The sequence below is a fragment of the Euprymna scolopes genome, chromosome 31 (genome assembly GCF_053919585.1).
Source record: "Euprymna scolopes isolate OS-2025 chromosome 31, ASM5391958v1, whole genome shotgun sequence".
NCBI classification, from domain to species: Eukaryota; Metazoa; Mollusca; class Cephalopoda; order Sepiida; family Sepiolidae; genus Euprymna; species Euprymna scolopes.
The window spans coordinates 40,011,944-40,038,327 of record NC_136512.1 but is presented as its reverse complement, the minus strand read 5'-3'; the positions used below and the strand labels follow the sequence as shown (position 1 = coordinate 40,038,327).

Genomic DNA, 26,384 nt, shown 5'->3' with positions numbered 1-26,384 from the left:
TCCCTTCTCAAAACAGAATCATGCAAACATGCCAAACTCGATTTAATTTCTTTTGTAACGCCCAGAGACGTCCTGTTTTACCTTATAAAATGGGATGCAGCGAGCCTTTTTTATGACCTGCAACAGATAACATCAACCAGTTTCTTTTTCTCTCTCTCTCTATTCAGGCTGACAGCTGCTATATGTACTCACACACACACAAACACACACATATGTAAGAACTGTTCTCTACTTACATGCATAGGAGCACAATACTCAGACTTTCTACTACAGATATTTCAATGGAGACTTCGTCTCTATATACACATATACATATGCATACACAAACACACCTACACACATACATCATTCGCTTATAATTCACATGCATGTGTTTTAATGAACATTATTTCATGGCCTGCTCCATATACAATAAAAGTTTTATTGAATGTAATATTTTCTTCAACTTGTTTCTTTGCTTTCATTAATACATGTTTGTATTAGGAACACAAATATATATTATCGATGTATGGAGCGGATATATTTGGTTTGTTATTTGGGTTGAAAAAGATTTTATTTTCAAGGTTTGTCATATAATATTCTGTGAAGGTGTGCCGAAGGGGTGATCCCATCGAGACACTGTTAATTTATGCGTGATTTACTTGCAGGTTCATTGAAGGGGACTTGAGTAGTGCAAGCTTGTAAGAATTTTTCAAGGGCTTGGGGTTTTCGGAAAACATGATAACTTCCTTATGTTATGAATAAGTATGTTTGAAAACACTTTTTAAAGATGGTGGCAAGCTGATCTTATGGTTATCGTACTTAACTCACTGTTTTTTGGTTTTGGTTTTGATCTAAACGCGAGTATTATGATTTTTTTACTTACAGAAGTTAGAAAAAAACATACATACACATGTCTCAGTTTCTTTCTGTTTTCTTACTTCATTTTTTAAAAGAATTTAACATTACGTTTAATACCTACGATATTTCTGTTTATCTCCTATATAATAAATTTACTGCAGAAGTTCCCCTCTGCACCAAAGTATTGTAGGTTTGCAACAACAGATGCCATATACACATTAATTACAACTAGGCTATTAGCTACTATCTTATGTAGCTTTCGAACAATATTTCAGGCACATTGAAGTGTGATAATAAACTGCAATATTGCATCTAATAAGCAACACAATCGCAACATATCTAAAGGAAGGAGTTCCTATTTTTCTCTCCATCAATATTAAATGCTTCCACCACTACCAGTTGACAACGGGACTAATTCTAAATTTTCCTACTATACTGGGACTGAACCACCATTAAATAGTTATTAGATACATACACATAACATATTCTTTGCATTTACCTATTCATAAATAATAATATCTCTCTTTCTGAAGTCCGCCCAATCTGATTGGCTGAGCTTTGTAAATTCCTCAATTCCGTTATTCGATTCTTCACTACATAAACAAATGGTTACTGGATTTTAAACATGGCATCATTGAAATACATATTTCGTTTCTTCGACAACTATTTCTTCTATGTTATTTAATTTACACATTTCCGTTTTTTTACCTGTGATACGGGAAGTCACTGCATTCTATGAAAAAAATGTTTTTTTTTCTTCACTCACTCTCTTTATTCATCTCATCTCTCTCTCTCACTCTCACTCTTGCAATCACTGCGAGTTTTTCCCTTGTGTGTGATTTGTGCCCTTGTGTTCATGCTCCATTCGGCTGACGAAAATAGATTGCTAAAGATAAAACAAAATATTCAGCTAACTTTTTTACATTCCTCATTTATTTATGTATTCACAGTTTAAACAACAAAATAATATCAACTACGTTTCTTTTGACCATGTGACATGTGCTGTTTAATCTTTTTCTTTCTCTCTTGCTCTTCTCTCTTGCTCTCTCCGTCTCAGTCTCATTTAATTACGTATTCACAGATTAAACGAACAAATGATATCGACTACCTTTGTTTTGATTACGTGACATGTACTGTAAAATCTGTCTGTCTCTCTCTATCTCTCTACCTCTATCTCTATCGACCATGTTTGAATTACTCAACTGAGTAATTTTTTGAATTTTTTATTTATTTATTCGGTATATTTTGAAATTTCTTTAGATGTAGCTTGATTATTTGTATTATTCGGATTATTATTATTATTATTATCATCATCATCATCATCATCATCATCATCATCATCATCATCATTATTATTATTATTATTATTATTATTATTATTATTATTATTATTATCTTGGATGTTATTCTCACAACGTTTTGGCTGATGTTACACCCCGTCTTCTTCAGCAATCTTTCGGTCAGAATTGCAAACTGAACTCTTTATTTAAGTCATCGAAGTAGATTGTTCTTATTCAGTCAACCATGGTCAGGTTAATGTTTTAAGCGAGGAAGATTCTAAAAAACACATGCATTAACCTATTGGTTTTTTTTTGCTAATAGTGTAATATATTATGGGATCAGGTTAAGGAAATAAGTACTACCAGATCAGACTGTCTGATGATACTGTCTTTCTGACCTTAAATGCACAAAACATTAATGTTATTATTTTTCTATTTCCCTTCGCAGAACTCAATCATGTTCTGCAAAGTTAAAACAAAAACAACAATTTTTCTATCAAAAATACAAACCAAATACCGTGAATAAATATTTGACGATATAAAGAATTTGAAGCGTAAAAACTATTACTAAAATTACTAGATTCGGCATCAAATAACCCGAAAAGAGTTTATATGTAAATAAAGGAAGCAACCAACCAAACACAATGAATAAATATTTAAAGATATAAAGAATTGAAGCATAAAAACCTTTTCAAAAGTTACCAGATCCGGCTTTAAATAACCCAAAAATAGTTGATATGTCGTAAAAAAAAAAATAAATAAATCTAAACAAATCTCCAGGAATAAATATTTGAAAATATAAAAAACTTGAAGCATAAAATCTTTTTTTTTTTTTTTTTTTTTTTTTTTTTGCAAATTACTGGATTCTGCATTAAATAACTGGAAACGGTTGATACGTTGTAAAAAACAACCAAACCTTATCAAGGATTAAGGAAAACAATACCAGCGAACTCTTTGATCTTTTTCTTCCTTTTTTTTACAGAGGAATCATCACTTAGCAAGGCCCAGATGCCACTTGAGGACAAGGTTTAAGAGTGTACGGTGGTCAAAAGGACAATATCATAGTAATCGTTAGAAGTGTAAATTTAGTAAATTGGATTACTTAAGGGAACGGCTCATCAGGAACTTGTTTACATTGGACTTGAAGACGGCCATATTGTAGTCAGCTAGAAAGCAGGTAAACGAAAGAGTTCCACAGTAGTCCAAATACTAAAAATAATGCACATAAGAAGCTAAGAACCACCAAGAGTTTTTAATCAAAAATATATTTTCTAATAGGATTTTGAAACTTAAACTCATTAGATTTTTTCCTTTACTTATTTTAAATAGATCATTATTTAATTAATCTATTTTTATTTTCAAGCTTTTAGAAATCACGTGCATTCATGTTTATACGTACGTGATATTTGATGAGATATTTTCTTTCATAGAGATTAATCTGCCAAAAAACGAGTCTGGCAATTTTTTTTAAACAAGATCCAAGCTATTGATTTTAGCATCAAAGGTTTTAGCAAAATGCCAAAAGTAGATACCGTTCAGAATAAATATTTCTGTTTTCTTGGGGTTTTTATGTGCTTGGATTTAAGCTTTCAAATTTTTATTCTCTTTGACAATGTGAGATATACAGTAAGACTATACTACTAATATGAAAAAAATTATTTGTGAAATTTCATGCAAAGTATATGGGAATTAGTAGTTTTATGAGAGAGTAAGTAACTATGATTAATATATTTACATAGATTTTATTAGTAAAAACATAAACAGTTATGTTTTAAGCAAAAATAATTCGCTTTGAAATAATGCCAAATACCTTTTATGTATGTGTTCTTTTTTTGTTTATAAAAAATAAATTGTCAACTAGACACGACATAGGACATCCTCATTTGCAAACATTTATTTAAAAAATGAATGTCTAATGTATATCCTATGCCAAGGACCATACATCTGAAGGTAAAGAAAATACAACAATTCAAATAACTTTAAGAAGCTGCTCAAAGGTACTACTAACTGAATTTTATATTCTCGATAAACTTCCTCCTTTAGAGGAAGTCGACTTAACCCACTTAGGCTGTATACCATACCAAGATAAAAAAATCTATCCCACAACTTGTGTCAGAATTAAATAACTCATTTAGGTTTATAGGCCGTGAAACAAAGAAAACTGAAAGGAACATCAATTAATTATCTATCTATGTATCTATCTATCTTCTTTTTCTTCTTCTTCTTTTTTTCTACTTCTACTTTTTTCATTTATTTATTGCAGCTATTATCCTCACATTTTAGTTGTTGTTTCATAACCTTTCGGCCATCTATTTCTCTGGCCTTCGTCAGCTGGTAACCACGACGGGATAGGGACTGAATCGCCTAACTGCATCGTCAGCAATCACTGCCTTCCATAGTTGTTGTCATCATCTCACCACGTTTTGGCCAACTAAGCCTCTGGCCGGCTTTTGGTAGGCTTGAAACCACTATCTTCGTCAGGTAGTTACTACCTAACGAAGGCCAGAGGAATAGTCGGCCGAAAGGTCATGAAACAACAACTAAGAAAGATGAGGATAATAGTCCGCAATAAATAAAATAAATAAATAATACTCATCTCAATAATGAATTCTAATTAATTAAATAATATATACTACTTTTTTATCCTTCTTCGTATTTTTTCTTTCTTCTATTTCCTCTTTTATCTTTTTTTCTCCTTCCTTTAACCTTCCTCTTCTTCTCCTTTTCTTCCTCCTTCTCATCCTCCTCCTTCTTTTCCCTCTTCCTCCTTCTTCTTCTTCTTCTTCTTTTTCCTCCTCCTTCTTCTTCTTCTTCTTCTTCTTCTTCTTCTTCTTCTTCTTCTTCTTCTTCTTCTTCTTCTTCCATGAAACGAAATGCTTCGCCTGTTAATACAATTGCATGTGAAGGCTCCCTTGCTGACCGGAATTGTCAACATGAGAATGCGTTGCATAACAAAAGCCTATGCTGAAGGCAATTTTGTGACATGCGTCCTTGCTCGTCTTTCAATTCCACGTTTGTTATTCGGATTGGGAAGAACGCATTTCCAATCAATTTATACGACGAAATTAGAAACTGTTCTCGTCAGGGTTCAAGTACTTAAAAGATCATGCCCCTACGCCCCTTTATACAATTTACGATTTACGATAATATATCCAGACTAAAACTGAATTACACTACTCACAAAATACCTCCAATCCATCTGAGCAGCAGCAAAATCCCACATCTTCATTGTAAAGATCCTTAGTTGCTGGAAGATTTTCCATCTAAATAACTACTTTCCTTAGACGTTCTAATTCTCTACCTGCTTCCTATTTTACCAATCATATAAGATATTAATAAATATGCTTTATTTGAGTTAAATTAAAGTAATATATATATATATATATATATATATATATATGTTCATATTATTTGGATTACTCAGACTACTGTTCTTATATTGAGTGTTATTTTCACAACGTTTCGCTCGATGTAATTCTCAACCTTCTTCATGTGTATTTTGTCTATTTTAGTTCTAGGTGTAATTATCACTATTTATTACTAATTATTATTGCTATATGTTACTATTCCTAAGTTCGACAGAAATATTCCTGAGTTCGACAAGATACACCTGGAGAAGGTCTGAGGTTCCGTCGATCAAAATGTTGTGAAAATGGCACTCAAGATATGAGCAGTAGTCCGAAGAATGCAAATAATACGAATAACCATTCAGAAACGCAGTATATATATATATATATATATATATATATATATATATATATATATATATATATATGTATATATATATATATATATATATATGATGAAAAAGGAGTGAACCATATTCGGATATTATAAAATAAATAGGTCGATTAAAAACATGAAATGTAATAAAACCCGATGCGCTTTTCGTCAGACAGACTTTTCGAGGATATACGTTTGAAAGAAGGAACAGAAACGTTTTTTTTTAAAGAATTGTTGTAATAATAAGCGGAAAGGGATAGAAACGAAAAAAAAAATCTTAGATGGAATGTGTCTCACCAAATAGTTCCAACTGTAACCGAAGGTTTCTCTGCTTGCAGAAAGTAAAGTTAAAACTAATGGCAAGCGCCTTGAGGACAGACAGGTGGAACTTAAAACACTCCGGAGAGAATGTAAAACCACAGTCCTTTTTATCTACTAAGTGTTATCCAATAGCCGATTCTACAAATTGGAAACTCTTTGAAATATGCTGATGATCCCGGATGAAACGAGGCACATTTTTTTTTTTTTTTTACATAGGCACCACCAGTTATCAAGGCCAAGAGACCACTCGATGATAAGGGTTAAAGAGTGTACAGTAGAAATTGGACAATATATGCTGGGCGATTTTAACCTGAAGATGCTGGTTCGTCTTGCCTATATAGACGGCACCACACCGACATTGAAATTTATAAAATATTGCTTGACTGCGAGACTTTTTTTTTATTAATCGACTTATTTATTTTATAACATTCTAATATGATTCACTTCTTTCTCATCATTTTGAAAGTTTGCTATTCTAATAAAGATATATGTGTGTGTGTAAATGTATGTATATGCATATATATATATATATATATGAGAATGATTATCATCCATGTGTTGAGTTAGCAACCTGAATTCAGGTCACATTTAGTTAGTTGCGCCTGCACAATCATCACAGCAAAAAGTATCAACTTCAATCTCCTCCAATTACGGGTGAGGCGGTGGTAGAAATCTCTGATAGATACAAGAATACGTTTTATAACATTTTAAACAATTACGAAACCTTGGTCTATACTAATAAGTAGATTTGTGTATCTGCCTGTCATTCTGGTATGCGTACTTACTCAGTTCCTTAGGCAGGCTTTGGTTAATTTGTGGATAGACCCTAAGTACTAATATACAAAACCACATTCCATTAAAAACACCAGCAACAACAATTTAAGAATTAAATAGTGTGGTAGTTAGTATTATGTTTTTAATAAAATGTAATGTCTATTATCCTGGTAACAAAACGTTATCCGTGATATGAGCTTGTTTAATGTTATGTTTATTATCATGGTAAAAAAAAACCGTTATGGATGATCGCATTTTCTACTAGCAACAGGAAACCTATACTCTGTCATGACAAGAAAATTTTCAAACTCCCGATTGTCTATGACCAACAGCATTCTTCTCAAAAGTCTAACATAACATGAGGAAATTTGCAAAGTAATGTGAACAGGGATCTTGCTCCCCAACTAAGTTGTCCTTTCTATAAGTCTTGCAACTGTTGGTATCCAATATCTCTATACAGCCACCATCCCTCTGTATATTGAATATTGTTATCAATCTAGGCTAATCCACCATTCACTAGCTTAGCCTATTCCTCTTGAAGAGGGTGCAAAAATTTTATTTAAAAACACAATAAGAATTTCATTGTCAACCAAATTCCCTCCACTGTCGCATTGTTGCATTATTAATACAGGCCAATAAGTCTCCTGTGCGTCATGAGTAAATTGCTGGAATCTGTGTTAAATACAGAAGTAACCATCTCAACAAAAATAACCTTCTTAGTGACACTCAATATGGTTTCCGTTCTGCTAGATCTACAGCAGATGTGCTTACAGTTATATCTCATAGGATTAGCAAATCTCTCGACGGAGGCAACCTTTCTAGGGCAATTGCTCTTGACATATCTAAGGCCTTTGATAGGGTATGGCATAAAGGTTTACTTCATAAGATCTCTAGCTATGGTATAGCTGGAAATGTCTTCTCAATTATTAAATCATTTCTTTCTGATAGGTTCATAAGAGTAGTAGTTGAGGGGCAAAAATTAGAAGCCCACAGTATTAATGCCGGTGTCCCTCAGGGGCCCATCCTGGGCCCAACTCTTTTCCTGATCTACATTAATGATCTTCCAAATCACATCCTTACATCATTTGTAGACATTTATGCTGACGACACTACCATTTATGGTCGCACATCTAAGACAGTAAACGACCAAGTTCTCTCCAATTCTCTCTCCTCTGATCTTGAGCATGTAGTACAATGGGGAAAGGAGTGGCTGGTTACTTTTAATGCATCTAAAACCAAGCTTCTCTCTTTACATCATCAACATTCTGATCCCCATCTGGCATCAATTGAAATGAATGGCTCTCGTCTTCAGGAGGCCTCAAGTTTTGACAAGCTTCTGGGCTTGACCATTACTCCTGATCTTAAATGGAACACGTACATCAAATCTGTTGCCAATGCCGCTGGAAAAATGGTGGGATCTTTCTATCGATCCAGTAGATATCTCACTGCTGATGCTATTCTCTATCTATATAAGAGCCAGGTACGTCCAAGGATGGAATACTGTTGCCACATCTGGTCAGGAGCTGCTAGAAAGGACTTGTCCTGCCTTGATAGAGTTCAAAATAGACTTCGTAGCCTCGTAGGAGATGTCCTTTTCTCTTCCTTGCAACCTCTATCTCACAGAAGAGATGTTGCGAGTTTGTCTCTGATGTATCGCTATTTTCATGGAAAGTGTTCGACTGAGCTTCAATCTATGGTCCCCCCTTGCAAAGCTTTCACAAGAAACACTCGTCTAGCTGTAAACACTATCAATAATTACCCCCACTCTTTATCTGTTCCTAAACCTAAACGTAGATTCCATGAACAAAGCTTTTTTATTAGAACTGCACGCCTGTGGAATTGTCTTCCGTTTTCCTGCTTTCCGGCTGACTACAATATGGTTGTGTTCAAGTCTAAAGTAAATAAGTTCTTGATGAGCCGTTCCATATAAGTTATCAAATTTAACAAATTTTCATTACTAATGATTATTATATTGTCCAATTTCTACTGTACACTCTTTAACCCTTATCCTTGAGTGGCCTTTTGGCCTTGATAATGTGTTGATACCTATGAAAAAAAAAAAAAAAGAAAAAGTCCAATGTGAACAAGTTCTAATTGAATCGTCCCCCTAAGTAATCCAAGTTACAAAATTCCCACTGTTTACTATGCTAAAATCACAATGACTAATGTATACCTATTAACCCTTATCCTCGAGTGGCCTCTGGGCCTTGATAAGTGGTGACACCCATGTAAAAAAAAAAAAATATTTGTACTTGTTTGATAAACTCTTGCTGCATATTTTTTTTTAAATATTAATTCCTTTTGTTTGCTTTCAGTCCTTGTTACAGTTACAACTTCCTCCTAACATATTTATCTATGTAGGAAATCGGAGATATTTTTACTCTCATACTTAGACCTACTCATTGTCACTACTATACACTGTAACGTTTTATTCATTCCAAAACTATTATTTACTAGAAACTAGTGTTTTAACCAATTACACAAATTTTAGAATTTCATACTTAAAGTTTGTTTATTACTTTTTCAGTTGCTCTTTTATATATTCTATCGTAGGATATACAAAAAAAGCAGCAAATAATTCAATAGTTCATAGCTAAAGCCAGAAATTTCTTGAGTTGGTTTACTTTTCCGGGAAATAAGTCCACTAGTACATAATAAATTATTTATTTTACAGAAAGCACCTTTTCTCAACCTAATGAAAAAGAATAGAGAAAAATGAAGAGTATAGAGGAAGTGCGCTTTGCACAATTTCTACAGGAAATGTCTTTCACAAACTAGAATAACGAAAACTGATTTGTTCACGTGGAAAATAAAAACTAATGAAGTAAATATTTGATGTAAACAAAAGATGAAACTTTCGAATGCATTCTTTTAAATAAAATTTATTGAAGCAGATGAAGTTCAATGTACAAAGGTTATTCAAAGATATTGATGAATACTTTTATCCATACTTTATTATTAATAGTTTGTTAATATATTATTATTCAAAGTTTTATTGATATCTTATTATTTATAACTTTACTGATATATCATTATTTATAGTTTTCTACATATATTATTATTCATAGTTATATAATTTTTCAGTTTTATTAATATATTATGCATCAAAGTTTTATTAATATCTTATTGTCCATCATAGTTTTATTCATGCGCTTAATGTATTTTAATTTATCTTCCCCCTCTCTCTTTCTCTCTTTCTTATATATATATATATATATATATATATATATATATATATATATATATATATATATATATATATATATATATTAGTACTGATTTCAAAAGTTTTAAAAAATGACTTGGGTTCCATCAACTGGAATCGAAACCAAAACATTTAGCGTTCAAGCCATGTTCACTACCGTTTGACCTAACCCGACAAAGTTATAAAATTAAACAACTTTTAGCTAATATTATTTTATGCATATGCAAACTAATAGAAATATCGGCAAGTTCAAATGAACAGTGTACACTTCGATTTGCCGACTTCTGTACGTGTATCCGTCCAAACAAATATTTCATTCGTTGTAAACCATCGTTGGTGTATGATAACTATTTCCTGTTAATTTCAGTTTTATGTGATCAGTAGTTTAAGAGTTTAATAGACAGACATACATCTACTGTTTTATTTATATAGATTCTTCTTCTTCTTTTATTCCTATATAATTATAGTTTTATTAATACATTATTAATCATAGTTTTATTAGTACATTATCATTTATAGCTTTATTAATACATTATTTTATATAATTATTAAATATATTATTAGCTATAGTTTTATTCATACATTACTAATTATAGTTTTATTAATCTATTATTTTCTATAATTTTGTTGATAAATTATTTATAGTTTTGTAAATATATTATTATTTATAGTTTTTTTTAATATATTATTATTTATAGTGTTGTTAATACATTATTATTTATAGTTTTGTTAATACATTATTATTTATAGTTTTGTTAATACATTATTATTTATAGTTTTGTTAATACATTATTATTTATAGTGTTGTTAATACATCATTATTTATAGTTTTGTTAATGCATTATTATTTATAGTTTTGTAAATATATTATTATTTATAGTTTTGTTAATATATTATTATTTATAGTTTTGTTAATACATTATTATTTATAGTTTGTTGATACATTATTATTTATAGTTTTGTTAATATATTATTATTTATAGTTTTGTTAATACATTATTATTTATAGTTTTGTAAATACGTTATTATTCATAGTTTAGTTAATAGATTACTACACATAGTTTAGTTAATAGATTACTACTAATAGTTTTGTAAATATATTATTATTTATAATTTTGTTGATACATTATTATTAATAGTTTTGTTAATACATTATTATTAATAGTTTTGTTAATACATTATTATTAATAGTTTTGTTAATACATTATTATTAATAGTTTTGTTAATATATTATTATTAATAGTTTTGTTAATACATTATTATTTATAGGTTTATTAATATATTATTATTTATAGTTTTGTTAATATATTATTAAGTTTTCATAGTTACTATTCATAGCTTTTTAATATATTATTATTTATGGTTTTGTTAATACAATAATACATAGAGATGGCGTATCAGAAAGCTGAGTTGTTCGATTTTGCCTAAATAGCTAAGTTCATTCTCTCTAATGTGATTGGATTCTTATTCATAAATGGATATTCTAATATTGCTTTATTTAATGAAGAAGTTTTATCCTGTCCCTTGAAGTCAGTTGGAGCTCTGATGCTTTCACGTGTAATTTTATTTCTTCATACAGATGAAAAAGAGACACTAATTAATAGTATTTGATCTAGTAGATTGTGTTTAGCTTACTGACTAGTTGAGCTAAAACTAAATCGATATAGGTCAAATGTCTAAGAATTGATACATAAACATGCTCAGATTCATTCAAGCAAGATTCATTTATATTAACTGAGTATTAGTGACATTTTGTTTCTGCATACGGAAGAATTTTTTTATATTTTCTTGTCTTTTGAGACGATATTTTATTTCTTTAGTTTGTCAATTTTATTATTTTCAGAAACCATGTCCCTATACAGAAATGGGCCATAGTCTGTGCTCCGACTGTTTTGTTATTAATCTTCATTTAATTTAATAAATTTTATTTTTTGGTAATTAAAAATCGATTTCACTTCCCTTTAGATTTGATTGTTCATCCTAAATTGATGGATCTCCCGTCAAAATTAGTTTTACCTTCGCAATTGTATTTGTTCACTGAAAGTTTTTAATTTAATTCCATCGAATTTGATTAGTAAATTGAAAATCTATGTAGATCGTTAAATTTTTAGATGCGACTTATCCTCTGTCTGTTGGTCTGTCACACTTAATTGTGAAAATGCATTTTAGTTTCTTTGTAAATACTATTTTGTCAGTCTGTTATATGTAAGTTTAAAGTAATATTTTCGTTGCTATGTCAAACCTCAGTTTGAAATAGGATTTTAGTTGGTTTTCCACACTCGTCTGAAATAGAATATTGATCAGTCTGTCATACTTGTTTGAAATAGTTTTGGGTCCCCTGACAAAAGGAGGGTGGACCTGTAAATTCACCCTTATCCGGTCATCCATTCGTCTGTCTGCACTTTTCTCAATAACTACGCCTTAGAATTTGTTGAAATATTGCACAAACATTAAATATGAGTAAAAAAAATAACAGAACGGATTTTCCGGGGAAACTCGGGTTGTCCACCCTAGAGGTGCCTTTCGGGTGAAAATGACTAAAATTGACACTTTAGTGCTTATTAAAAAAATTGATGCCTTGGATTTTTATAAAACTTTCTGAAAAGTTGTAACTAACTAATCTCTATATAATTTTGTTTGTCTATACTTCGCAAAAACTTTTGGGTGTGCCCCAGAGTCTCTTTTAGGGCGAATAAAAGCACTCCATTTTTTAGATTATTTCACCATATTTGTCCAACATTTTCTGTGTATGCCTATTTAGCAGTTTTGCATGGTGTTGAACCCAAATTTAAATATGTTAAGGCCTTGGGGACTTTTGGGGCTAAATGAGGGTTTCAAATGATGGACTTTTTTTTTGCATAGTGCAGAACTCAAATTTACATATGTTAAGGCCTAAAACTGCACCGTTTGTTCATTTTAACCAGAATTTGACGTCCTCTAGGGACGTTTAGAGCTAAATAGGGAGGTACAAATGCTGAATTTAGTCATATTTTTATGCGTCGTTCACTGTGCACTCACGGGGGAACCATGCATGCTTCACTTGTTTTCTTTGATCTGTAATGCTTAAGTTTGAAATAGCATTTTAGTATGTTTGTCACGCTAGTCTATTAGGAAAATACTATACTTTCCTTGGTTTGTCATACTCAAGTTTGAAATAATATTTTCAGTGCTTACTCACTCTTAAGTTTAAGTAGAATTTTGATCAGTCTGTCATGGTTTAGTTTGAAATGACATTTTGTTCTACTTTTATGCATAAGATTAAAATAACAGTTTGTCGTCCTGATGCACTAAAGTTTTAAATATCATTTTTCATTCTGTCGCAGTTAAGTCTGAAATCGCATTTTCATTGTAAAATACAAAGCTTGAACGAATGTGTTGAAAAGAACATCCATTTTGATTTAGTGACTTTTATCTTGAAAATATCACGATGTTGGATTTTCATAGAATTGCCTAAAACTACAATTGTCGTTTTAAATGAGGTTAATTTAAAATTGATTATAAATTTTGATTTTAAGTCACGAAGAAAATGTTTTGCTGCAAAACTTGATTTGGTTTTGATGCGTTGTCAATGCTTCATGAAGATCAAATCAAGTTTGTATTTGATTTATTCTGACACCATTATTACCTTGGTGATTAGTTTTACACAGTTTTGGCCGATGTAACCTTTTTAAGTGCATCTTTTTGAACTCTGGAACCTTTCTGTTGAACTTAATGGCCTATATGGAATTTCTAATAGATGCTTTCTTTAGTCCATGAAAGTCGATTGTTCTCGTTCTGTTAGCTATGGCAGTGTTAATTACGTTTTAGTTATTATCACTGTTGTACAGTCACCAGAAGATTGTCATATAGAACTCATTGTTAATCAATGCCTTTATCCATTACGTTATTGGGTGGACAATTCTAGAGATGCGACTGGGGACCGCTTGTGAATCTCATCCTGTCATGAAACTTCCTCCTTAAGCCGGTTTAACCTGTCAAGGGTTAGTGCAACAATTTTTTAATTCTAGGTTAGATGTTTGTAGTTTTAACCAAATTTTGTTTAGTTGTGTCGTATAATTAGTTGTAATTAGCTTGACATAGAGACCCACGTATTCGAAAAGATGCACCGTCGGTAAACTTCTATTTCAAACTTATGTATGGCAGACCAAAGAAAATGATATTTCAAAGCCAAACACAGCAGATAAAAAAATGCTACTTCAAACGTAACTATAACCTACCAAAAAATACTAACATGACATACTATTTCAAACTTAAGCATGACAGAACAAACAAAAATGCTATTTTAAACTTAGACATTGCAGGCTGATAAACGAAAACATATGTGAGCTTATGTAAAAATGCTATTATAAAACTGAAGCATGACAGACCGACGGACAGTTTTCCCATTGGTCAATGTAAATGTATCCCAAACATGGAGAATCTGAGAGCAACCCTCTGTTTAGAAAGATTATGAATGCCAGAAAAACTGAAGAGAAAACGAGAATAGAACTAAAAAAAGGAGGAATTCTTTGTAAAAGAAAAAATGTCTAAATAATTTTCTTTTAAACAATGAAGCCAAATAAAGACGAGTTCAAGTAGTTTTGCGCTTTTTGTTCAGTCGGGGTTAATTGGCCCGAGGAATATGGTAGAAGAATAACCCAGTGACATGTTGCAATTGGTGATAGGAGAAAGGAAGTCCTTACAGAATGTCATGATTGCTGCGTTGAGAAGATGTTATTAGATTCTGTGTGTGTGTGTGTGTGTGTGTGTGTGTGTGTGTGCGCGTGCGTGCGTGCGTGCGTGCATGTGTTTGAGAGAGAGAAAGATCAGGAATGAAAAGATTTCAATTAACAAGTGATTCCACTTCAAGAATAATGGTGAAAATAACTTCCAGAAGAGATATAATTATGAAAGTCAAAGTCGGGTATTAAAAAAAAAATAAGATAAAATAATCTCTTTAAAATGATTTTCTGAGGAATTTCATTCTCTGAAAAAAAAAAAAAAAAAAAAAAAAAAAGAAAAGAAAAGAAATGCATGATTTATTCTCATTTATTTAAGACATTAAACTTACCAATTTTAATTTGTCCAACTGTATATTTACTCATAATAGTGTTGTGATTTCGGGTCAAGATCAAAGTGTAGTATCTGTTCTTCAGATCTACACTTCAATTTCTTGTTCTCTGTCAGTGGAGGAGAACTCCTTCACGACTGAGACAATTTTTATTTTTGTTCCTTTTCTCCACATTAAAAAAACGACCCTGGTGTCTAACTCTGTCCCGTTGGGAGGCATTGTAAATAGGGATATCATCCCTATTTTGACACATAATGGATTCGTCCGTAACTTGAGTGTAATCTACGTAGGTATAACGCAGCCCAACTCTACTTGCAAATCTGTATGTATCAGTTTAGAATCCGTTCCAAACAATCAGTCCGGTAAAAACTGGGCCATTTCAATAACCTGTTATCCGTTATTGTCCTAAGTAGTCCGAGGGGATGTACCTTCCTAAGCTTTGCTTGCTGACTGGAGAATGCTGACTGGAGAGACCTGGTTAATTTTAGGAGGCTAGATGCGCATTCTTTAGGGCTACTAGCGTGATTCTTTCCACCGTTCGGCCTTGTGATACGTTTTCCAGCAGTTGGAAGTAAATACCATCAAGTAGCAGCAGGGGCCTTATTGGCAACATTGTATTACCGTAATATAAACTTTTTTTTTCAACATATGTGCTTATCTATGTATTTAGTATAGGCCTTCAAGAGTAACAAATAGTAAGAGTACTTACCCTCTTCTTCAAGTTCTAGAAATTCAGAGACCTGACTACTTTATTTATTTTTTTAAGTTAATTTTTTACTGAGCCGCCGCTTATCAAGGTCAAAAAGCCACTCGAGAATAAAGGTTAAAGGGTGTTAGGTAGCCGATGAGACAACATCTTGATGATCAGTAATAGTGGAAATTGGGCATATTTAAGAGGATGGCTCAACTAGAATTTGCTTACACTGGACTTGAAAATGATTATATTAGAGTCAGCTGTGAAGCAGCTCCACGGTATCGTGTTCCACAAGCGGGCAGTTTTAGGAAAGAAAGTTTGCTCATGGAAATTTTTTTTAGTTTTAGAAACAGATGCAGAGTAATGGAAAGTGTTCATAGTGGTTGTAGTTAGACGAGTATGTAAAAATGTTGTTCTCTTACTCATTATCCAGGTTTATCATCTATATTCCCTGGTTCAACGTTGCCTGTCTTTATTCTAAATCTCCAGTGATCACAATTGTGGGTATTTATCAATGTTTGAGGCTTGATGGTTTCTTTCCATGTCTTTTTAGGACAACCAGCTTTCCTTTTGCTGTCTTGAGTCTCTACAAGTGCTGATATACTGCTTGCTTCTTTTCATATGCCCAAACCAGTGAAGAGAGTTTGTCCTTAAAATGACATCAAGTTTTGGAATGGCTAATTTCTCCAGTAGAGTTTGACCCAATGTTTTGGATCTGGTCAGACTTTATGTTGCATATCCACCTAATTATTGCCCTAAAGATTAAGCATCATCTGCTTTCAGCGAATACTTATTTCAATTAACAAATTTTGTGAACCGATAGAGCTAGCAAGGCTAACTAGCTATTTATAAAAGGGGAAAAAATGTATATGCCTCCATCAGACAATACCAAATAAATCCAACTAATTTTAATAAATCGCATTATCTAATGGTTTGTTATAACTCCCCATCATCATCATCATCATCATCATCATCATCATCATCATCATCATGATAATCATCCTCATCATCAAGATCTTTTTTTTTTCTTTAGTTTAATATCACTTTTACATGGTTGCATATGTTGGATGGCTTTTAGAAACTGACTTCCAAATTAACCTACCTCTGTCCAGTCCTTTTTTAAGCCCCTTTTTCTCTTTAATCCATCCTTTTCATTTTCCCCTATTTTACCTTGACCTTTCCTTCCCAACTGACCCTACTATGCCGACTGTTTTGCATCTACTAGCTCAAGCACTTTGTACCATTTTTTTCATTGTAATCGTTATCATATTCGATTCAATGTTTGTTTTATATACAGGCATGTTCGATGGTTTTTAGAAATTGACTTTCAAAGTAATCGATTTCCTTGACCTTCATCTACCAACTGCTATCTCAACTGTTCTACACCTACAAACACAAGATTTCTTGTGCATTATTTCATCATATTCGGTTTAACATCTGTTTCACATGCTGACATGTGTTTGACAGCTTTTATAAATTGACTTCCAAACTAACTTATCTGTGGCAATAACTGAGATGTCAATTATAAAAATAGTCCTGAATCATTAATATGTGTGTAAATATTGGGTTGGATTTATTTAATTTTTGAGAAACATTATTTAAAAAAATATGCAATTTTTGCTCGTCTATCAGGCCTCTATTTGAAGTAGCATTTTCGTTGGTCTGTCATACTTCCTTTTAAAATAGAATTTTCGTTGGTCTGTCATTCTTCCTTTTGGAATAGCCTTTTTGTTAGTCTGTAATACTTTTAAAATAGCATTTTCGTTGGTCTATCATACTTCCTTTTGAAATAGCATTTTCGGGGATCTATCATGTTTGCGTATTTTCATTGCTAAAGGCATTGATTAAAGAATGCATCTATAATATAAATCTCACCTGCCTGTTTAAATGTATGTATGCATGTATGTATTTTTGTATGTCTGTCTAAAACTTTCGACAAATGCAACGGATTTTCACGAGATCGGTATAATTTTGAAGACGACCCTTCTGACGGCAAATATCGAAAAATGGTTCAAAACATTAATTCCTTCACCCTCAACTGGGCACTTTTCTATAGGGATGGGTCGCTTTTTTCGCCGATATTTTCGAAAGTCATCTCCTCTTTTCGATTAACTAGACTTAATTTAAATATTGTCATTTCCGGTTTGGCGATGGGCGCAATCGCAAAGACGTCACTTTTTTTTCACATTCTTTTCCTCCTTCGCAGTACAGGTTCGAGCCTGCCTGCCTACTACCACTTAAAAAAAATTTTTTTTTTGCTCAACACACACCTCCAAACACCCGGGCAACGCCAGGCACCAATTTTAAATGAAAAATATGTTTATTAGCCCGTATGTCATACTTTGTTGTTTGAGCTATCTCACTTTAAAAGAAGCCGTTGGTGAAGTTGGAAACGGTAATTCATTTTGTTTACTGTGCTTAATTTTTAAATAGTATTTTTGTTAGTCTGTCATGCTTAATTGCCCTCATTAAATCCATGGATTCAATGGACGTAACTTTTCATTTTGGTTTTAAACTTCATAGGATTTTCCTTCTTTTAATTTCTTTTTTCAATTTGTAGTCGTTGTTTTTTGCAACAAAGAGAAAATTCCATTTCATTAGTTTGGCTCTTGTATTTCTTAATTAATAAACAAAAGAAGACAAGAAGCTGGCCTGATTTGATTAAAATGTCCGGCTGTTTTCTTTTGTCGTCCATTTTTTGTGTTTCTTACATGGCTGCCTGTAATAAAATCTCGAGTTGCAAACAGATTTTATTGCACAGAGCATCTTGTGTCAACATGGTGGCACACAATCTATTTAATGACTTTGATGTTATTGGAAGAATTTGCAGTTGGAATGTTTGATACACAGAACAAACAAGACGAGTGTGTCAGTGTTTGACTAAATGATTTGATGTTTGCCAGAAGATCTTCGTTGATAATTACAAAATAAAAGTTAAGAAAAAAAACACTTATCGCTGATTTGCTATGAAAGGATCATTTTGAGTGGATTATCTCCCTTGTTTTGTTGACTAAATATTTCGATTAATTATTAGTGTTTGTTTAGATGTCTTTTGTTTTTAACTAATTTCTCAATTCAACAACTATTTGGACATGATGTTGATGACGAAAATATTGATTAACCAAATCTTATATAAATAGAGACTTTGTTCCATTACTCGCAATTTTTCTGTCAGTCAAAATTTTTTTTCAATGTAATAAATACATTGGAAAATTTCAAAATATCATCTTGCCTACTTTTAGTAATTGAGAATATTACAATAAAACTAAATAATAAATTTCCAATAAGTAACGTAGATACTATGACCGATAATCAAAACCAAAACCTTGAGACCTTCAATTTGAGCTTCTGTCAACTGAGCTATTTGTACTTTCTCACATAAAACTCATTCATATCGTATGAGATAATCAATTTAGTCAGCATTGGTTTCTTCAATGGCTTTCTAGTAATTACAGGAGGAATCACGTGAAAGTTGTCAACATCCTAAATAAAAGTGCTTCTGTGGAACGAACTCGGTTCGAAATTGACACCTCCATGTTTAATTAACCTCATCCATGATATATCCCGATTTCTTTCTGATTCAAAAATTGACATATTTAACATTCTTTTACATCCAAACTTATTTCTTTAGAGTTGAGTAACTAATGTAACCGGGTTCTAATTGTTCATATATCCATAGAATTTGTTGTGTGAGAATCCAATAAAATGAATGCTTGTTTCCTGCATTCCTTTTAACAGCTGAGCTGGCAGTAACAAGGCAAATGATAAATGCAAAAGCTCCACTCTTTGAACATCCTAATAAAACACACACTCATTTTCACATGGCAACCTGTTTAAGCATAGATACAGCCAAAATATCCTAATCCTTTTTTATGAGGGGTTACAGGAAATGGTGTGGTCTAGCCATATAGATGTAGACTGTGGACTCTGTGCTCCAGGCTAAAATTCTCCCAGGGCTTTATTTATCTCCTCACGAGGACAGAGTTAGAAACAAGGTTGCTTTTTAATGTGGGGAAAATCCAACTTTCCAAAAACGGGATCTGTGGATTGGAACAAAAATAAAAATTGCCTCAGTCTAAAAGGATTTCTTTTTTCACATACTGAAAACAGAGGCTACACTTTGATCTTAACCAGACAGCCAATAAAGTCGAGTTTTAATGCATAACTTTCAAAGTACACTAAGGAAAAGGATGAATCTATATATGCTCCTTCCAGCTATTGATTTAATAGCAGGATAGACTAGACTCCCAAGTCTTGTTTGTGCAACTATTCTACCGAACCAAGACTAAAATGGCATTCACACTATGTGAGTTGAACTGGTTTCCTCTGAAGGAGGAAGTGTCTAGAGAATATTAAATTCACAAGCTGTCCCTTGTCACATGTATATTCTAGTGGGGAAGATGATGAGGTTATGCTCTTGCAGTTCTTACAGGGAGGTATTGACGTCTTCCTATATACAGCACCTGGTATTCCCAAATAGTCACCAATCTGGTACTGACCAGGCTCAACCTGCTTAATTTCAAACCGGTGTGTCATAGTTATTATGCTGTGTGAAAATAATCTAGGAGAAGGAAAACTCTGAAAAAACATGTCTTTTTCTGCTTAATGCAACATTATTTTTAGTTGTTTTTTTTTTTTTTTTTTTACAAAAGAGTCACCAATTATCAAAGCCCAGAGGCCACTCGAGGATAAGGGATAATAAGCGTACAGTAGTCAATGGGACAATGTCGTAGTAATTGTTAGTAGTGGAAATTTGGTAAATTGGATTACTTAAGGGGAATGACCCATCAAGAACTTGTTTACGTTAGACTTGAAGATGACCATATTATAGTCAGCCGGAAAGCATGCAAATGGAAGAGAATTCCACAGGTGTGCAGTTCTAAGAAAGAAACTTTGTTCATGGAATCTACGTTTAGGTTTAGGCACAGGGAGGGAAATTAGTGATAGTGTTTTCAGCTAGACGAGTGTTTCTCATGAAAGTTTGGCAAATGGGGACTATAGATTGGGGTTCAGATGAGCATTTTCCATGAAAATACCGATGAAGCAGAGATAGGCTCGCAACATCTCTTGTGTGAGAAAGAGGTTTCAGAGAAGAGAAAAGGGCATCCTCTACTAGGGTACGAAGTCTATTTTGAACTCTGTCAAGGCAGGATAAGCTCTTTCTAGCAGCTCCTGACCAGACGTGACAACAGTACTCCATCCTTGAACGTATCTGACTCATATAAGTAGAAAATTGCATCAGTTTTCTTCTTCTTGCCACTGGAGTTAAGTAATGCCGGTTAAGTCTGGTTGGAGATTGTGCAACCCTTGTTTTATTACTAACTCAGTTTAGTAGATAGACATCCATCGTCTCTCTCAAAAAGAAAAATTTGTGAGAGAGCATCAGTAGAACTATATATGAACGTCGTTCCAAAAGTAATGTCGCCTATTTTTTATTCCGCCCAAATGGATCAGAGGAGATTTCAAATTGCACTATATGATAACTGAACCTATGTATTCATGACCTGAACGTCTCATCTCTCTGATGCAGATAGTGCCCGTGTCAGAATAAGAAAGCAAACCCTATCATGGACGTGCATCAGAAGCAGAGATGCATTATTAAATTCATGGCAAATTGAGAATAGTGATGACTATGCAGAAAAATAAATTCCGGAACACAAAAGATTTCTCGTTTTGATGGTATCACTCCTGTCTTAATAGCTCTTTAATGTTTTGTGATGTCATAACCAGAGAACTTACCTCACTTCTCTGGCATACACTTCCTTTCGTAACGTAGTCATAACTTTGTAGTCTGTTAACTTCTCATGGAAGACTCTTTAAGTGGCTAGAAAATTTTGACCACTACTGTCTGCATTGTATCCTCCATTTTTTTTAGGTAGCTCTTCATCCCGAACAACTTCCGATAGTTTCTGCAATAAACTTAACTCTTTTCAACAAGTCATCCCCATTGGTCGTTTGCACTGGCTGGGTTTTACTCTCTGCCATCAACCAGAAAAGTTCACTTAAGAATCAGTTTCCCCAGCCCTTCTACAGTATTGGAAAAAGAGACAGCTTGAATAGTGAGAGGATCGAAATCACTCGATCATTGACTTCAAATTGCCAGACTTGGTCGGCATTCGTGAGTGTTGCAATAGTAAGAATCGGTGGAACTGGTGCAATCTCCTATGTGAATGCAGCAAAGTAGCTCCAAAAGAATATGAAAACAAGCACAACTGCATGAAGAAGTGGCGCACCGAGAACTATGCAAATGACTACTCTTTGAACAGGCAGACAAATGGCACAGATACAAACTGGAGACAATACTGGAAAACGAAAATCACAGAACATTCTTCGATGTGGAAGTCTAAACATATAAACTCATTCAAGCAAGGAGATCGGATGTTCGGATGTTCGAATGTTGTAAACGTTCAAAAAAAAAAAAATAGAAATAGATTTTTCTGTTCCAGCAAATCACAGGGTGAAAATTAAGGAAGCGAAAAACAAAACAAACAGGGAATTGTAAGGAAAAGGAATATTAAGAAAGTCAATATAACACCAATAATTCTAGGAGCACTAGGAAAACGACTGAGAGAAACTGGAATAAAAGGAAAGACAGAGACGATAGAATGAACAGTGAATGCTATTACGAATACAATAATAATAAAACTAATTTAGATGAGAATAATTTGCTGCTTAAATACATTGAATTATCGTGATATGCTGCTTATTACTTAAACTTATGTTTCATTTCTTTTATATATGTGTGTGTGTATGCGCGGCGTGTGTACGTACACATTTTAAACTCATGTAATGTTAATATGTAAACCTTTTTGTCTGTTAATGCTGACAAAGTAAATAAGGGCCCTAACTAGAGATGACTTTTTCAAGAACTAATTTAAATAAAAATTTTCAGTATACTTGCTTTTTTTTTTTTAATATAATCTTATATTTAGATTTTGTCCAAAATTATTTTAACAAAGATTTTTCCCTAAACTGATTTTTATTTACAAAATAAAAAAATAACCCGTTTAAGAATGGAAATGAAAAGTTTTAAAGATTTTAACAATTGATTTCCATAAAACTTTTTAAAATATATATAATAATAAAATGAAATAAAAACATACACTGCATTTTTAATTGCTTAATTATTTGAACACATTTTTCTTGTATTTTTAGTCCAAATGTTTCAGTAGAAGTGACCATTATTTATTTATTTCCTTTTGCAGCGCCCCCGTGTGAAAACAAGTTCTGTCCGTTTGGTGGTGAGTGTTACGTGAACACGACTTCTGGCGAACCATACTGCAAGTGTATCACAAAATGCGACAAAGTCTTCTCTCCTGTCTGTGGAAGCAACATGGTGTCTTACAGCAATGAATGCCACATGCTGAGAGCTAGCTGCCTGCACAAGAAAAGGATTACAGTACTCTATAACCAACCTTGTGGTAAGTGAATTTCACGGTTTTCGTACGTTTTATCACAAAATTTTATCACTTCACGGCTTTTATTCCAAGATGTCTGAGTGAGTTTAAAATATGAAAGGACATTTTAAACAAGATGGAATACTTAGTATATATAAGAATAGGTAAGTATGACAACAGCGTAGAACACATAAGGACACAAACACATCACTAAAGTAGAAGTAAGATATTTCGGTCGACTTTGACCATTTGAATTATTTGATATACACTGTGTGTCAAATTATTAATGATATAAGTAGTTTTATATCAAAAGCTTCGGAAACGTTGGCAATGCTGAGCTGCGCATTCTGTGAAATTTTCGTACTGTTCCGTGCAATATAGACAACTTGCCATCATAATTGCTGAATACACGGTATTTGAGGTGTGTCAAATTATTAAGAAGGCAGTTTGTTTCGTCAGTAAAATGGGTCGTAAAGGTGGTTTGATTAGTTTTGAAAAGAGTACTATTACAGAACAGCTAGCAAAAGGTAAAACTACTCTCGAAATATCGAAAATGATAGGAAGATACCATCAAACTGTGAAGAAATTTGTCAAGGACCCTAAAAATGTATGTAAGAGAGCTGATAAAGGTAAATCTAGAGTTGTTTCATGCCGTTCTCTATTCCAAATTAAACGTGAAGTTGTTAGGAACCCTGAGCAGACAAGTCGAGAAGTTTTTTACCAAGCTGGATTGAAGAATGTCTCAAAAAGTACTCGATGTCGCCTTCTGAAATAAGTGGCAAAGTCTGTTAAGTCTGTGACAAAGCCTCCATTAAAGCAGCATCGCATACAAAACCAATTGAAATGAGTAGAGGACAATATGAAAACAGATTTTTCTAAAGTTTTGTTCAAGGATGAAGTGCGTGTCACTCTTGATGACCCAAATAGCTGGAGCAAGGGATGGGTCCTAGATGGACTACATCATCATCAGCGTTTAAGGTGCCAACAAATTGGTGGTGGGATAATGATTTGATACTTTAATTGGCCCATGGAGGGTCCCAGAAGGCGTAAAAATGATATCAAATGCTTACATAGCTTTTCTGAAGGACCACTTTTAACCATGGCTGAAGAAGCAAAAGCATAAGAACCATTATTTTTATGCAGGATAATACTCCCTCGCATGCAACAAACAAAAGCAATGAGTATTTGCAACAACTGGGGTTCTCTGGGCTATGGAAGATGGTGTGGTCTGCGAGTTCACCAGATTTTAACCGAATTGAGAACATTTGGAGTATCATGAAGCGACGCCTCTATGCAAGTGGACGCCAATTTAAGAGCAAAAATGAGTTGTGGGATGCTCTCCAAGAGGTATTGCTAGGAATAACTGTTGACGAAATCACAAATTTGACTAATTCTGTAGACCAACGTCTTTTACAAGTCGTTCATAAAAAAGAATCGCATATCCCCTACTAATTATGTAAACGTAGAAATTGCTATGTAGTTATTGTGTTCTAAGGAATTTTCCTAGTTCATTTAATGTTTGAAAATTATTTCAATAAACAAGTTATGGGTATATTGTGTTTTTTCCTTCGCCTCGTTAATAATTTGACACACTGAAATCAACAGATATTCCTATCTTCTGTCATAGTTTCGCTAATACTGCTTTAAATACTTTTATTTTCTGACTGGAGTAGCTGAATAGTATTGTAAGCACTTTCTCAAAGTTTCATGGATTTTTATTCACTCGTTCCTTAAATATTTAAAAAATGTAAACTTGTTAATAATTTGAGACGCAGTGTAGATAAATTTTATTTCTACATTTTCTTAAATGAGAATTGATGATTCGTTTTATTTGGATTATTCTCACTACTGTTCTTATTTTGAGAGTTATTTATAAAACGTTTCGATCGATGTAACCCTCGCTCTTCTTCGGAACAGACTAAATGAAAATGAAATACTTCTTTCTCAAACTGATATGTTTTATAATTCACATCAGTTATTTAAGCTGACCCCCACCACCGCACAAAAACAAAATCACGTTTTTGTAAGAAATTCTAATATCCTCATTTTGAGTGTTATTTGCACAACGTTTCGAAGCGATGCAACCTTCGAAGCAACCTTCAGTTGTATCTTGTTGAAATTTGGAATCTTTTTGTTAAACTCATAAATACGCACAGAATTTCGGATGGAACCTTTTATTTAATCCATGGGAGTAACATGCCATGACCGAGTAGAAATCCTGAGTAATTCTCAATTATATTTGGAGGATTGTACTTTAACCCCAGAAGAGTGCAACTTACAACTGAATTTTACCAAGTGTTTTACCCACACGTACTTGTAGACAATTCTTGTATGCATATGGGCTGCCTCTTTAAATTGTTTTACTTTCCACAATTCTTCTGTCTATAATTTTTACTTCGTCCCATAACGGTAGATCTAGAGCTTGGGCGAGTCAGTCCCCTTCAAAAAAATCATAACTATGAACTATGTATGAAATTCCATGAATGTAGAAATTTATGAAAAAAAAGTGAGACGTCGTCCACTAAAAGTAAGGTTAGAAGAACATCGAAAAGTCATAATATGTAGAAATATTGAAAAATCAAACATGACTGACCACATATGAAAGGAAACCATCTACTCAGTCATGGCTAATGGAACAAGGGTATGCAACCTCCGTGAATTAAGTAAAGGGTTATGTTTGAAATTCTGTGGAGGTCCGTGAAAGATTCTCGAGTTCACCAAGATAGAAAACACCCAAAATGGGAAAGATTTTAAAAAACAAAAAATAAAAAGACAAACGTATAAATCGCTATAGAAATTAGAAATCTTCTATAATATAAATCTCACCTGTCTGTTTAAATGTACGTACGTATGTATGTATGTATGTATGTATGTATGTATGTATGTGTAGGTCCGGCATAATCATATTGACACACCGGTTCCTTTCAGATCACCAAAGTTAAGTAACGTTAAGCCTGGCTAGTACCAGATTGGTAACCGTTTGGGGATTCTAGGTGCTGTTTGTGCTTTCCACTTATCTCGGTATTGTTTCCAGTTGTCCTGAAGCTCCACTTGCCACTGGTATTCAACAATCTGGACTCAGGAGAGGTGTGGTTGGAGA

At 33.0% G+C, this 26,384-nt stretch overlaps 1 protein-coding gene across 12 annotated transcripts in view; it reads left to right on the top strand.

Annotated features, from left to right (window-relative positions):
• Positions 1-26,384, top strand: part of LOC145255699 (agrin-like) — a 2,182,525-nt gene that overhangs the window by 650,238 nt on the left and 1,505,903 nt on the right. For all 12 annotated transcript variants that reach the window (XM_080114282.1, XM_080114279.1, XM_080114278.1 and 9 more), the window contains one exon: positions 23,093-23,308. In XM_080114282.1, the coding sequence (XP_079970408.1) occupies positions 23,093-23,308 (216 nt within the window). The remainder of the gene's footprint in view (positions 1-23,092; positions 23,309-26,384) is intronic.